Source organism: Rutidosis leptorrhynchoides, chromosome 6 (assembly GCF_046630445.1).
Source record: "Rutidosis leptorrhynchoides isolate AG116_Rl617_1_P2 chromosome 6, CSIRO_AGI_Rlap_v1, whole genome shotgun sequence".
Classification (NCBI taxonomy): Eukaryota; Viridiplantae; Streptophyta; class Magnoliopsida; order Asterales; family Asteraceae; genus Rutidosis; species Rutidosis leptorrhynchoides.
The window spans coordinates 144,616,996-144,634,051 of NC_092338.1; the positions used below are offsets into that span (position 1 = coordinate 144,616,996).

The 17,056-nt window shown below is 37.0% G+C and overlaps 1 protein-coding gene across 1 annotated transcript; it reads right to left on the reverse strand.

Moving 5' to 3' along the window:
* Nucleotides 1–10,653: 10,653 nt before the first annotated feature.
* Nucleotides 10,654–11,505, reverse strand: LOC139854133 (uncharacterized). The gene has a single exon (XM_071843457.1). The coding sequence runs from the start codon at nt 11,503–11,505 to the stop codon at nt 10,654–10,656; it is 852 nt and encodes a 283-aa protein (XP_071699558.1).
* Between the last annotated feature and the right edge of the window lie 5,551 nt (nt 11,506–17,056).

The following is a 17,056-nucleotide window of genomic DNA, read 5'->3' on the forward strand; positions in this document are numbered from 1 at the left end:
CGATGGTGATCTTGGTGTTACTCAAAAACAGAAGATCATAGATGATTAAATGGAGGTGGTTGATGTGGGTTTTATGGTGTTTAATGGTTTCATAATTTCACAGAGATAGAGAAAGAAAATGGATAGGGAAAAAAGAGAGATAGAGTCTATGACTGTTAAATGTATGAGTACGTACATAAAGAAAAATCATTCAATCAAACACTAAAACTAAAAATGAAATAAATAAATGAAAAGTTGAAAGTGAACTCTAACCGATTTTGTTTTTCATTGACAAAAATGAATTTGATTCGTAATTGAGTAGACAAAGAAGGACAGAAAGGAAAGAGATGTGTAACAACTCTGTACCATATTTTGTTTCTTTTTACAAATTATATTTAATTCATATTAATAATTAATAAATATATTAGTAATAATAATAATAATAATACTAATTAAAAATAACAATAACATTATTATTGATAAGATACTAGTAATAATAAATTAAAAAAATACTGATAATAATATTAATTTTATAGAATATTTTATTTTCTAATAATAATGATAATGATAATGGTAATTTTAATTACTAATAATATTTAAATCATAATTAGATTATAATTTTACTAATAACAATGATGACAACAATAATATTAATAATAGTATAACAAATTACATGTTTTAAATTTCATATTCATTTTGTAATTAATAATAATAATAATAATAATGATTTTAATATTAGTATTAATATTTATTTTAATAATGTTAAAAGTAATAATAACAATATTTTAACTTAAGATTACTTTTAATATATTATTACAATTTATTAATTATGCAATGTTTAATATTTGTATACTATATATGATTGAATTCTTATACATTACAATTACAATTTACATAATATCATAATCATATATATTTATATAGTTTCATTTTAAGTTACACTTAATTATTTTATTTCTTATTCTACATATTTAATTTTAAATGATTCAATAATATTTTTAATTTTAAATTATTATATATACTTACATTTACATAATATATATGTACATATTTATTTACACACAATTGTTCGTGAATCGTCGAGGATGGTCAAAGGGTAATTGATTACATGAATATAGATTTTAAAATTTTCGAGACTTAACATTACAAATTTTTGCTTATCGTGTCGGGAACATATAAAGATTAAAGTTTAAATTTGAACGGAAATTTCCGGGTCATCACAGGTTTCACCCAAAATCGACCAATTCTTGCTCTAAAGCTCGATTATGACCTCAAAACTGACCAAATCGAAGACACTATACATTAAGAAACGTAAACCCACAAGATTTGGACTCAAACAACATCAAATCTATCCACTTTGACCCAAAATACACACTTTATAAAAACTAACACAAAAAATCCATTTTCTCAAAGATTAAAGCATGAAATGTTTTGATTCTTACCTTGATAGACTCAGTAAATCACAAAGAACAAGATAGTAAGAAAGATTTGAGCTCAAGAACAAGGATTTGAGATTAGGGTTTGGTGTAGGTGGAGAAGATGAAGGTTGTGTATGTTTGTGTGTGTGAATAATCTGGAAGCCAAAAGAAGAAATTAGAAGCACTAGCTCTTCTAAAGTGGGTTAAATCCTACACTGTGCAACACACGGGTATTCATCAGTTATCTAATATCTTTCGTACATCATTTGACAACCCAAACGAGGTCCAAATTAGATAAACAAACCTGTTCTGTGACCCTTGTCACAAACTGGTCATAACCACCTCATTATTTAATAATAATCATTAAATAAAAATAAAAGCATATAATATCACAACACCAACTTAAGGGTAATTTAGTAATCTTAGAGCTAGACCCGATTGAGGATGTTACAAATCTACCCTTAAGAAGATTCCGTCCTTGGAATCTGGTCAAGGTCAAACAACTGGGGATAGCGCGCCCTCATTAACTCCTCGGTTTCCCATGTCAGGTTGGAACCTAAACTGTGCCGCCATTCCACTAACACCATAGGAATCTGTTTCTTTCTTAGCTTGGTGACCTTCTTGTCCACTATTCTAATCGGCTCTTCAACTAACTTCTTGTTCAAGTCCACTTTCAAATCCTTCAGAGGAAGAATCAAACTTTCGTCGTCTACTTTACACTTCCTTAAATAACACACATTGAATGTGTTGTGAATTCCTGCTAACTCTGAAGGAAGATCTAAAACTACCGTTTGATCATTTAAAATCTCAATGATTGGAAACGGTCCAATAAACCTCGGTGCTAGCTTACCTCGTTTACCTAATCGGATCACTCCCTTCCACGGTGAAACTTTTAAGTATACACGATCACCTACATTAAATGTCACAGGACGTCTGCGCGGGTCAGCATACATCTTTTGTCGGTCTCTGGCTGCTTTCAATTTCTCACGTGCAATTTCGACCTTTTCTGCGGTTATCTGAACAATTTCAGGACCTGCAAATTGTTTCTCACCTGCTTCTAACCAACACGTAGGAGTTCTGCATTTTCGACCATACAACATTTCATACGGTGGCATTCCGATACTCGAATGATATGAATTGTTGTAAGAAAACTCTATCAATGGAAGATGTGAATCCCAAGAACCACCATATTCTAATACACACGCTCTCAACATGTCTTCTAATGTTTGAATCGTCCATTCACTCTGACCGTCTGTTTGCGGATGATAAGCTGTACTTAGATTCACACGTGTACCCAGATTCTGTTGTAAACTGTTCCAGAAGTTAGATACAAACCTAGTATCCCTGTCGGAAACTATTGACAACGGTACACCATGTCGACTAACGATCTCTTTCAAGTACAACTCTGCCAAATCACTCAATGAAGCGGTTTCACGAGTAGCTAAAAAGTGAGCACTCTTTGTTAAATGATCCACTATCACCCAGATCATGTCATGACCTTTCTGGGTTCGAGCTAACTTGGTTACAAAATCCATCGTTAAATGATCCTATTTCCACTGAGGAATTTCTAATTGTCGTAGAGATCCATATGGTTTCTGATGTTCTGCTTTAACTTGCGTACAAATATGACATTTCTCAATGAAACCTGCAACATCTGTCTTCATTTTCGGCCAACAATACAATGTTTTCAAGTCTCTATACATCTTTGTACTACCCGGATGCATTGACAATCTAGATTTATGCGCTTCAGTAAGGATTAAATCCCTCAAATCTCCAAGCATAGGCACCCAAATTCGATTATTATAGGTCTTTAATCCTCTAGAATCATTGCATAGGTCAAATTTTCTTTTGGTCATTTGCTCAGTCTTTAGGTTTTCATCATTAAATGCTACTAACTGAACGGTTTTCAATCGATCGATCAAGTCTGAAACTATCTCAATTTTCATAAATTTGACATTTTCGACTGTTTTCTTACTACTCAGAGCATCTGCGACCACATTTGCTTTACCCGGATGGTACTTAATCTCACAATCGTAGTCTTTAATTCTTTCTGCAAAAAGATATATTGAAGAATCTTATGATCTGTATAGATTTCACAATGCGTACCATACAAATAGTGTCTCCAAAGCTTCAAGGCAAACACAACTGCAGTTAACTCTAAATCATGAGTAGGGTAATTTCGTTCATGATTCTTCAACTGTCGTGAAGCATACGCTATAACTTTATTTCTTTGCATCAAAACACAACCCAGACCTGCACATGACGCATCACAGTAGACCACAAAATCTTCTGTTCCCTCTGGTAAAGCAAAAACCAGCGCTTGACATAACAACTGCTTGAGAGTCTGAAAAGTCTCTTCTTGTTCATCAGTCCATCGAAAGGCTACATCTTTTCTGCTTAACTTATTTAATGGGCCTGCTATTTTGGAAAAGTCTTTAATAAATCTTCGGTAATAACCTGCTAAACCCAGAAAACTCTTAATTTCTGTCGGCATTTTTGGTGAGTTCCAATTCATTACAGCTTCTATCTTAAACTGATCCACTTTGATACCCTGTTCATAAATCACATGACCCAGAAACTGTATTTCCCGCAGCCAAAATTCACACTTGGAGAACTTAGCATACAACTGTTCCTGTTTCAGAAGCTCTAACACCAACCTCAGATGCGTAGCATGATCTTTCTCGGTTTTCGAATATATCAAGATATCATCTATGAAGACAATCACAAACTTATCAAGATACTGATGACATACCATGTTCATTAAATCCATAAACACTGCTGGCGCGTTCGTTAACCCGAATGGCATAACTAAAAACTCATAATGACCATATCTCGTTCTAAACGCTATTTTCGGTATGTCGATCTCTGCAACACGTACCTGATGATACCCTGAACGTAAATCAATCTTTGAAAAGTAAGAAGCACCCTGTAACTGATCGAATAAATCGTCTATTCTCGGTAAGGGATACTTATTCTTTATTGTTCTCTTATTCAAATCACGGTAATCTATACACATACGAAGCGACCCATCTTTCTTTTTCACAAACAACACAGGAGCACCCCATGGTGAAGAAATTGGTCGAATAAACCCCCTATCTAACAATTCCTGAATCTGAGACATCATTTCTCGGATTTCTGATGGAGCTAATATGTAAGGAGCTTTTGCAACTGGCATAGCACCTGGAACCAAATCAATTTTATACTCTACTTCACGTACTGGAGGTAACCCAGGTAAATCATCTGGAAATACTTCGGGAAATTCTGACACAACGGGAATATCGGTCACCTGCTTCTTCTCTTTCTTAACATCAATCACGTAGGCTAAGAATGAATCACACCCTTTCGTTATTGCCTTCTGAGCTTTCATTAGGGAAACCATAGGAAAGTTAAATCTACTGCGCTCTCCCCTAGCTATCACTCGGGATCCATCGGCCAAACGGAAAGAAATCATATTCTTATCACACTTAATTTTAGCCCTATTAGCTCTTAACCAATTCATGCCTATGACTACATCAAAGCTAGGTATAGGCATCAATAAACAGGTTAAAGGGAAAGAATGGCCGTCAATTTCGATGGTAATTCCAGACACAGATGATGTGCATGGAACCATTTTACCATCAGCTACTTCTATTCCCAAAGGCTCATCTAACATCCTAACAGGCCACTTCAACTTATCACAGATGCCTAAGGACATAAAAGAACGATTCGCTCCAGAATCAAACAACACACAATCTGGCAAGGAATTAACCAAGAACATACCGGTAATGACATCATCGGTAGTAGTTGCAGCGTCTACCGTCATCTGAAAAGCCCTTGCCTCTTCTGTTGGAGGATTCTTTCTCTTCTGCCGGTAGTAGAAGCAGAAGTTCCCCCAGAAGTTACCGACCTCGCCCCTGACCCTGCCCTAGAACCGGCTCTTGATGCAGATGGACAATTCGCTGATCTATGTCCTTCTTCATGGCAACTCCAACAAACATTAGACTTAAAAGAACAAGATGTTGATTCATGACCTAACACTCCACATTTCAAATACCTTCTGGTCATTGGAGAACACGGACCGACATAGGTCGACTTACAAACATTGCACCAACCAAACTGACTAGAACCCGATCCACTCATACCAGATTTACTTTTCTGTTTAAACCCGCCTGACTTTCTACCACGAAAACCAGATTGCTTACTCGACTGCTGAGCCGACTGTCCACCAGATTGACTTTCTGATTTTCCCCGAAAAGATCCACCCATTGAACTTTCTCTTTTCACTGCCATTATATCACCTTCAGTAACCTTAGCCATCTCATGATCCTGTGCCAAGGTTGTTGCAAATCTGCAACGGTTCTGTACTCCGGCTTAATCACCCGCATGAAATGCTGAATTTTATCCTTTTCAGTCGGTACCCATTGTTGAACAAACCTTAACTTCGATGTGAAATCTCTGAAAACTTCATCAATCGTCATACTTTCTGTCATCTTCATACTCAGAAACTCAGTTTTCAATCTCTCCATTTCATACTCAGAACAATACTGCTCACGAACCTTTGCAGCAAATTGTTCCCAGGTAATCTGGCTGATCTGTTCTTTGGGTAAATATGCAGTAATAGAATCCCACCATTCCCTTGAGAAGCCTACTAGCAAATAGCACCATGGATTCAGGCTCACAAAAACACGCTTCTAATGCTCTCTCCACTTCTCTCAGCCAATTCAGGGTCATTGTAGGGTTTGTATGACCATGATATTCTGGAGTTCTGCAATCAAGAAACTGTTTATATGTACACTTCTTTTTCGTCTCGGGAACTTGAAATGGGTATATCATTTGATTTGGAATTGCCTGGTTAAATGGAAATGACATTTGGAGGTTTTGATAGGTGTTTTGCAGAAACTGCGATTGGGAACTGCCTCCGACTTGAGTATAAAAGTTAGGAGGAAAGGTTGTGTTCAACGCAGTGGTATTAGGGTTCCATTGCGCCCGTTCTTGTTCTAGTTCCTTAATTTTCTCTTGGGCTTCTAGTAGTCGACTCTGAAGGTTTATAACTTCCTGTGAGGTTTCCTCTTCCGATGACACATGTCCATCCTCATCAGGAGCTCGGAAAGTTCCAGTTCCAGGGACAGCGGGGCCAGTAACGTCTGCTTCATTATCTGCCATTACTGCACTACCACAACACTCACACCAAGGCTTAGTATAAACTCTGTTAGTACTGAAAACTAATACATAACCTGTCCTAATACTCACTTAACCCATCCCCAGCATGTTATGTTTGACATGACTCTACTAAGTTTGGGAACATGACATTTAGATCACAATGCGCATGCTGCCAAACTAAGCTCTAATACCAACTTGTGACACCGCTAATTTTTTTTTTTAAATACGTGGCAGAAGCATAATATTAATTAAATACGATATCAACAATTGTACAAACCGATGTCACGTGTCATTAAAAAAAATTACATATTAACAGGAAAAGACGTAAATACATTCTGTTATCAAAAGTACACGGTTCATATTCCAAAAGACCACATCAAAGTTAACCCAGTCAAACATAACATCGCCATGCTCGTCTTCTCCCCAAAATGCGACATATACAAAAGCTAATAACCTGCAGGGAGGAGATGGAGGGGAATTAGCACGAAGCTAAGTGAGTACGACTAACTACAGTTCATAGCATACACAAGTGTTATACTAATCATGTCACATAGTCTAACACACAAATATCACCCAAGTGCCGTCTACAGAGACTCTGACGGCTCGGCCAAACCATTAACCACCAGCTGATCGGACTGGGGCTTACCAGAAGTTCCTCCACCACCGTATGTATATATATAATCCACATGTGACGGATGCGTCATTCACATATATATACACCACGGTTGTCTAGGCTACCACAGAGGAACCCAACCCGCAGGTTGATCTCTCCTACCGAGGCTACCACACAATAGGGAAACACTGGGCTCCAGCAAACAAGCATCAACTAACATGCAGTCATCACAAAGTACTAACTAACCACAATAATAAGTATATCTAACAAGCATGGCAATCATAATATAACATGCTTCTATATACTATATTCTCCAGTTAGTCTCACTCACCGATTACCAGCAAATGAGAAGGTATTCAGCTATCTAATCACTGAACCTTCTCTTTCTCCTTTTCTCCTGAGAAAAACATATACACAAGTTAGTTTCTGTCCATTAACCCAAAATAACACAATACAAAAATTTTTTGTATAAAAAGCGTCCGCTAAAAATTTTTGCTTAACACTTGTGCATTTTCAAAATTTGCATCATAATCATCAAAATACAAACGGGCAGCATAACGGCTAGAAATCAACACTTGGTAAAATATTTCACTGCCAAAGACACTCGATCGACTATCATAGACAGTCGGCCGACTGTCTACACTCACTCGGCCGAGTGTCTAGTCACTCGGTCGATGGTCTCTCACAGACACACTCGGCCTTGGGTCTTACACACTCGGTCGATGGTCTAGTCGATCGGTCGAGTGTCTCGAGACACTCGGCCGACTGTGTTTATCTGCAGAAGCTGAAGATAAAGTGACGGGTTTCACCTAAAATCGACCAATTCTTGCTCTAGAGCTCGATTATGACCTCAAAACTGACCAAATCGAAGACATTATACATTAAGAAACGTAAACCCACAAGATTTGGACTCAAACAACATCAAATCTATCCACTTTGACCCAAAATACACACTTTATAAAAACTAACACAAAAACTCCATTTTCTCAAAGATTAAAGCATGAAATGTTTTGATTCTTACCTTGATAGACTCAGTAAATCACAAAGAACAAGATAGTAAGAAAGATTTGAGCTCAAGAACAAGGATTTGAGATTAGGGTTTGGTGTAGGTGGAGAAGATGAAGGTACGGTGTATGTTTGTGTGTGTGAATAATCTGGAAGCCAAAAGAAGAAATTAGAAGCACTAGCTCATCTAAAGTGGGTTAAATCCTACACTGTGCAACACACGGGTATTTATCAGTTATCTGATATCTTTCGTACATCATTTGGCAACCCAAACGAGGTCCAAATTAGATAAACAAACCTGTTCTGTGACCCTTGTCACAAACTGGTCCTAACCACCTCATTATTTAATAATAATCATTAAATAAAAATAAAAGCATATAATATCACAACACCAACTTAAGGGCAATTTAGTAAACTTACAGCTAGGCCCGATTGAGGATGTTAAAAGAGTTAGTTTCAGTTTTAAACCTCCACCACCATTTGCCGATCAAGGCCATATTTTTGCATTTAAGAGAACCCAAATTAAGCCCGCCCTCATAATATGGTAGAATCATATCATCCCATTTGATCCAAGCCAATTTTGACTTATTACCCGCCCCGTCCCAAAAAAATGAACGTCTTACACTCTCAAGATGTTTAATCACACATGGCGGAGCACGAAAGAGCGAGAAGTAGTACAACGGGAGACTATTGAGAACCGCTTTTACAAGAGTTAACCGTCCACCAAATGAAACCGAACGTGCCTTCCAATCCGAAAGTCTTTTCTCGAATTTACTTACCACCGGTTCCCAACTCTCCGCTTTTTTCATATTACCACCCACGGGGAGCCCGAGATAAATAAATGGGGTCGAACCGACTTTACACCCGAATATACTAGCAACACTTTCAACCTCCACATTATCCACCCCAATCCCGATTAGATTACTTTTATGATAATTAACCTTAAGCCCCGAAGTTAATTCAAAACATTTGAGCAATTTCATGAGGTTACGAATATTCCCATCATTCCAAGCTCCGAAGAAAATTGTGTCATCCGCATATTGTGGATGTGAAATTATAACCTTGTTCATACCAACTTCGACACCCGAGAACAATCTCTTTTCAACCGCATTTTTAGCCAACACGTTTAGGCCCTCCGTTGCAAGAATAAAGAGGAAGGGAGAAAGCGGGTCTCCTTGCCTAACCCCCCTTTCTAGGCTAAACTCACTAGTGGGTGAACCGTTGACGAGGATTGAAATGGAGGCCAATTTGAAACATGTGAGAATCCACTTCCTCCATTTTGACCCGAAACCTATAATACCCATAACTTCAATCAAAAAAAAATCCCAATTGAGACTATCAAACGTCTTTTCAAAATCAACCTTGAAAATAAAGCTTTTTAGTCGTTTACGTTTAAGGAATGCGAGTGTTTCGTTAGCGATGAGGGCGCCATCCAAGATATTTATCCCCTTTATAAACGCACTTTGTTCGGCGCCCACCAAGTTAGGAACTACCTTTTTGAGTCGGTTGGAGAGGAGCTTCGTGATGATTTTTTAGTAGCTACCTATCAAACTAATTGGTCGGTAGTCACTTAAAGAAATGAGATCCGATTTTTTGGGGACCAATGTGATAAAAGAGGCGTTGCACCCCTTAGAGATCACACTGCGTTCCCAAAACAAATTAATTGCCTCAATTAAGTCATCCTTAATAATATACCAAAATTTCTTGTAAAATCCCAAATTGAACCCATCCGGACCGGGCGCCTTCGAACTTCTACACCCTTTGACCGCATCCCATATCTCTGCTTCGCAAAATTTTTCTTCTAATGCTTGTGAATCCTACACTGAAATTCTGCTCAGACCCGTCCCATTATATCTAGCTTGTGAACCCAATACAAAGTTGGTGTCTTCTGTCCCCTGCCCAAGCCCAATCTGTTCGGGCCCAGTTTGAACACCCTCCACCGTAGACCAAGCAGGCCCAGACAGCCCGTTAATCGAAGCCAGATCGGTAGGCCCCACCGGTATGTTTTGGCCCAAGACAGGTTCGTGGACAGCTGTATTCTGAGCAGCCGTGTATGGGCTGTTAATAGCCGCAGCATCTGGCCCAAAATCAGGCCCAAACACAGCCCTTAATGAAGGTCGATTGGAGTTTTTTCAGTGAATAAGTCTTTAACATGCGCAAGTATAGTTTGTTTCACCACCGAAGGGTCCTCATTCCATAACCCGTTGATGATCAAACCGCAAATGTTGCATTTGTTGTATTTCCGACGGATAGAGGAGTGAAATATTTTGAATTTTCATCTCCCTCGAGTATCCATCGAACCCGAGCCTTTTGTTTTAACATACCCGACTTTGTTTTTTCCTTTTTGATCCATTGTCTTCGTGTTTCTAACCATAATACACGATCTTCTTCGCTTAAAACTCCCAATTCGGCTAGGTTTTCCAATCTAGAAGCTTTACCCTTTAGCTCATTAATTTCCATGTCCAAGTTCCCGAATTCCTTTTTGCTCCAAATTCTCAATTATTTTTTAACGTTTTTTAATTTATCTCGAAAATTACAATCCCTTCTAGAGCCATGTACCCCCAACTCCCAAGCATCAAGAATTATCTTATCGACCCCTACTTTGTTGAACCATTCATCAAAGACTTTAAAAGGTTTCAGACCAAAGTCAATTACACGATCCCTAAGCAAGATTGGGCAATGGTCCGATTCTCTACGATCAATAGGAACAACAGATAAATCCACCCAAAGATTAATAAATTTATCGTTTACAAGGAAACGATCGAGTTTACTAAACTTTGTGCCATCATCACTAATGCACGTGAACCTCCTACCATTAATCGAAATCTCAAAAAGTTTGTTCTTTAGGATAAAGTCATTGAACCGTGATGCCCGAGCATGATGAAATGTACAATTTAACCTATCCGAATGACATTTTACCTCATTGAAGTCCCCACACACCACCCAAGCTGAGTCGACACTATTGAGGAGCTCATCTAGGGCACCCCACATCTTTTTCTTTTTCTTGTCGTTATGAGGTCCGTATACATTCACAATTATCGAGTCATGATCGGATCCACCCCACTTTCCTTCAATTGCTATGAAAAACTCATTCGTGACCGCACCTTCCACAATAAACCTAGAGGTATCCCATACAACTAGTAATCCACCCGAGTTCCCAATGGCCTCTCTTTGAACAAATCCACAATTATCATTACCCCATAAGGAATGAACCCAATTATTGCTTAAACACCTACACTTGGTCTCTTGAAAGACCGCTACATCCGGCTTCTCACTATAGCAAATACCCTTGACCCAACCGAATTTACCCTTAACCCCAAATCCACGGATATTCAAAGATAGGATCTTCATAGAAAACTAGATAAAACGAAAAACAGGAAATCGAACCTACAGGGGATTGGGGCCTGGCCACCTCAATCCGATTTGCTCCCCAAACTCCTTTAGTTCCTCGTTCTTAAACGATTGCTCCTCCGAGGCATCCCCACTCACTGAATTCACTTTTACAGGGCCCTGATTGCAAGACTTTGAATTTGATTTTGCTTTTGCCATTGAGGATTTACAGCATCTTTTACATTTGTATCGGTTGTCTTTCGATAAGTCCACCCCACCCCGTGCCATACTTTTCAGCCTCTTCAACCTAGAAGACGCCTTCCAATTCCCAATTGTGTCCCAATAACATCCGTTGCATAGTGAGACCTCCTCAGAATGATGACCTCGATGTGATGTCGAGCTTGATCCCTTACCCATACGACTTGTAATTTTATTGTTTCTGTTAATCTCAACAGGGGAATTGCTCCCACTCCCTTTTAAATTTTTAGGTCCAACATCATTTAAATCAATTGGGTTAGCTGTCGAAGTGGGCCTGTCTGCAGGCATAGCCATGTCTGGCCTAAACTTGGGCCCATTGTGCTGTGTTTGATCCGATCCACCATTATGAACCAATCTGGCCATATTGAGGTTACTAGGATCTGCCCCATTACACCTGGCATTATTTCTTTGGTCAGCCGTAGTAGACACGTTCTCACAGCCATCATTACTCGTGGAACTAGGGTTACGTATACAATCTCCACAGGTGTCTGACACCACCTCATCGTTATCCCCAAAAAGTACATCAAACCTGAAACATCTCGACTCCTTGTCTTCCTCATCAAAAAAATTACTCCGGTTAGTCTTGTCGATGCCCTTACCGTGAGCCTTGCCGCCGGTATTAACTGGATTAAAGGAACCATCGTAATCATCATCTGACCCATCACTTTTTTCAATTTCATCAGATAATTCGTCCGAGTCTATGAACACCGAACTGTCATCAGAACTTTCTTCATAACTTTTATCTTCGCTAGCTTCATCACTACTGAATTCATTAGCCTCCTCCCATTTTGGGAATCGTTTTTCCTCTTCTTTCACATAAACAAAATAAAGGTTTGACTTGTGTTTGAGAGTAATTGCATCTTTAACTATATCTAGTTCGAAAAGCTTCACAAGAACACGCCCATACGATAGAGTTTGATTGCCCATCAAAGTACAGTTATCCAATTCATATGGGGTCCCCCACCATTCAGCAATTGAACAAAAGGTTTCCTTAGTCCAACATTGAATTGGGACTCCTGTGATTCTTAACCACACCATTCTCCCATCCGGCCAACTTGATACGTCCCACCTCATAAATTTATGAAGCCATCATTTTAAGGGGTGCTTTTCTTCCTCAAATAAGTTGTCAACCGCTGCCACCGAATTGAATACGATTAACATGCTTAGTCCCCCAAGAAGTTTCACCTGTAGATCATAAAAACCCTCTTCCCTGGCAATCGTCCCAAAATTTTGGAGGATCCCCATGTTTAGGGCTTCACACGTCACATCTTGTTTTAGGAGTTCCTCATTACCGTCAGACCCTTTTGCCTCCACCATTTTCGCCTTCTTTTTCTCTACTTTGAACTCATCTTGCCTAGAGAACCCGTTAACCCTATCTTTGTTTGCATTAATTCTGTCCCTCAAATCTTCCATTTTACGATTACCTACAACTTCATTGAATCTTCTCCCATCCTGAAACGCTGGCCCACCTGTCGGAACCTTGTTGTTTTGCCTTCTGTCTGATTCATCTTCCACGCGTGGCCCATCAGGTGTTTTAGGGTTCCTACGTGTTGCCTTGCAAATCCTAATGGTGGAGCCATTAAACCTAACCAACTCCAATCTTTTCAGCAAACTATCCCCATCCGTGACGTCCGCAAACCTGACGAAAGCAAACCGATAACCACCACGAAGTTTCTTGTTGGCGATATAGATATCTCTAACGGCACCATAGGGTTTGAATGATTTCCACAGATCAACCACCTTCCAATCTTCCAGTAAGTTGAAGAACATGTACGACGTCAAATGATTTCGAGTCGACCACTTGTTTGCATACCCAGAGTCTCTGTTGTACTTCTCCCGTGCTCTATCCTTGCTCGCCCGCTCGTTTCCCTCTCTCACCGGATTTTTTCTCTCTCTATTTTCTCTCTCACACATTTTGCTTTAATATGTATAATTAATTAACAATTTGTAAATATGAAATATACAAAGTTATAGTATATAGAATTTAAAACTCGTATTATCACGAAATCTAAAATTAGTAGAACAAATTGAAGCATGTGTAACTTTCTATATCGGACAAGGGCGGTTCGATTTGAGCAAGTGAACGTGAAGTTACAAAACTTGGGGCCAAAGAGTTAGAAGGTTGCTTTTGGCGGCCGAGAATCTTAATATAGGGTTATGTTTTTCGGTTCCCGGTTTCTGTTGTTTGTGTTTTGTTTCATTTATAGTGGTTGTGCCGTTGTTTGCTTAGCTTGTTTGGTTGTTGCAGGTTGAGACAGTTGTAGATAGCTTATGCTTTTGTTTGGTTAGTTTAGTTTCTAGTCTCCAACCTCATAGTTTTGTTGTTTAGTTTTTATGTTTTTCTCTTTTCTATTAAAAGTTTTGAGATTTTTATGTTACAACGATTTTTGCAAAAAAAATACCAAAAAAACTAAATATATATCTTTATGAAAAATTTGTTACTTCAAATTTCTATCGTCCTTAATTTACGGAATTGGTTCATCTACACTAAAAATATTAAATCTATCATGTTTATCCATTAAATATTTATACAATAGAGTTGTAATCATTTGCATCCATTAATTTGCTTGAAATCTAAGGGATCAATGAGAGCGCGACATGTGGCGTGAAAATCACATGTGATTGGAATTATTATTTTTTTTTTTGAAAAAAAAAAATTCGCAATTTTTTTTGTTTTTTAAATTTTTTTCTGAAATTTTTTTTACAGTCACATGCGATTCTGCATGTCAATCACATGTGATTATGCATGTCAATCGCATGTGATTATGCATGTCCAATTCAATCACACGTGATTGTGCAATTCAATCACATGTAATTGTGCAGGTAAATCACATGTGATTGTAGAAAAAAATTTGAGAAAAAAAATTTTAAATTTTTTTTTTTTTAAAGTTTTGTTTGAATTTTTTTTTCAATTACATGTGATTTCGCGCCACATGTCACGCTCTCATTGGTCCCTTTGATCTCAACTTAATTTATGGATTCAAATGAATATTCCTCTTATACAGTATTGTACAAGTATTTAATTCACGAATATGATAATTTTTTAATAATTTTTTTTGGCAAAAAAACAAGAAAATAATATTAATAACAACTTTTCACAAAAAGATAGATTTATCATTTTTAATGTTGATTATGGGTATGTTTGACAAAACTACCTGGTAGCTTGTAGCCTTTAGCTTCTAGCTGGTAGCTTTTAATTTTTTAAATATATTTTAGTGTCTGAGAGAGTAGCTGAATCTGTTAAATAAAGAGTAAAATGATAAAAAAACTAGAAGCTGAAAGCTAAGCGCTACTTCAATTAGCTTTTAGCTTTTCCCCTCTATCTAAAAGCTTTAAACTCCTCTTACCAAACGAAAATTTTTATTTAAAATAAAATTTTTCATAAAAATTAAAAGTTAAAAACTCCAATAGTTATAGCTATATTTACCGAGAATAAGTTAGGTCAACTTAGAGCGTAGCTAGGAACTAAAAGGTTGGTGTCTAATCCACCAACAAAAGTCGGTGATGAATTGTATGACGGGTAAAGATAAATAAACCATAGTCTAAAGATTAAAAAACCAACCTAGGTTAAAATAGACTTGATAATTACTCTTTCCATTTAACTATGACTGTATTTATTACTTAATAATCATTATGTCCGTATTTTTTTTTAGGTATTATAAATTGTTAATATTAATTATTATTATTATTATTATTATTATTATTATTATAATAATAAACTTAAAAGTTTTAAAACTTACAAAAAATTAGTGGAAAGCCTAGAGACAATCTGAGCCCCCACACCTCTAGCAATAGCAAAACCTATCCTAGTAAAAATATGAGCAGCAGCACCGGCACCAATATCTTGCGCCATCGAACTCTTCTGAACCTACTTTAGCAAAGAAACAGCCTCCTTCTCTAATTCCCCAAGGGAAGAAAATGAGAAAGGAATGAAACCATAACCAATCGCCAGACAACTAGATTCATACTTGACCCGCTTCCGACGAGCCGCATCAATATTATTATTATTATTATTACTATTAGTTTTTGTTAATATTATACAGTTTACATTTACATTTTACCTTATACTTACGTTACGCTTTACGTTCACGTTTACATTTTACTGTTACATTTTACGTTATGCGACTTACGTATACGTTTTACTTTTTACGTTATACGGTTTAAGTTACATTTTACATCTACGTTTTACGTTTTCGTTTACATTTAATGTTATAGGATTTATGTAACATCTTTAAAAAAGAAAGTAGCAATATTTATATTTAAATTTGTTATAACTTAATAATAATTAACTTAATCAATACACGTTTTTGTTGTAACCTCCTCAGTGCGTAAGTTACGTTTTTAAGTTTAAAATTTTTATTTTCGTTCATACGTTTATGGTTTACGTTATACTTACATATTCCTTAAATAAAATACGTTTATGTAACATCCTCAAGCGTCCTATTTTTGTGACCTTATTATCTTGTTGGTTGATCATTATGAGACACCAACAAGATAATGTCTTATTAAGTACATTTTTATGCAACCACAACTTTAAGAGTCCTATATAGTCATATGATAATTAGTCAAACTTAGTCAAAGCCACGATTTCTCGAATTTTCTTGCTAATTTGTAAGATTTCTTGTAAAATTCGTAATTTTTAAGATTTTCTCGCTCATTTCTAAGATATTTTTGTAAAATCTCGTAAAACGTCTATAAATATACATATATTTATGTTTTTATGTATATTTTTATTAAAAAAACTATAAAGTCAACGTAAGTCAACGTCCGAGATCTCCCCGAGATTATTCCGAGATGCCGAGATCTCCCTAAAAATGTCCAAACGAGATCTCTCCGAGATCCGAATTCTCCAACCTTGGTCCTATCATATAGATTTTATGACACCATGCGACTCACCTTCCAAGTGTCCTATAAAAAAATAGGACCTCAACAAATTGTGTGTCATATTAAACAGCTTTTTAGGACAAAGATTTATAAACGTATCAATAATATGACCTAAAAATTATGTGTCCTATTCTTAGGATCCCACTTTATTAGCTTAGGACACCACTACTTTTGCATATATCTTATGGGATCCCAAGAATTACCCCGTCCCAATTTTTTGTTGCTTAGGACGCTTTTTCGCAAGAGTCCAAGACGAATGGTCCTAGGAACGCAGTTTTCTTGCAGTGTTTCCGAGACGAAGAATCGCAATAAAGTTTTTGTTTTTTTGCCAAAAAAAAAAATTTTCAGTCAGTAGTAAGTACATTATTAATAAAATAAAATATTAATATATTCACGTTATACATTTAAGTTACATTTATATTAATATATA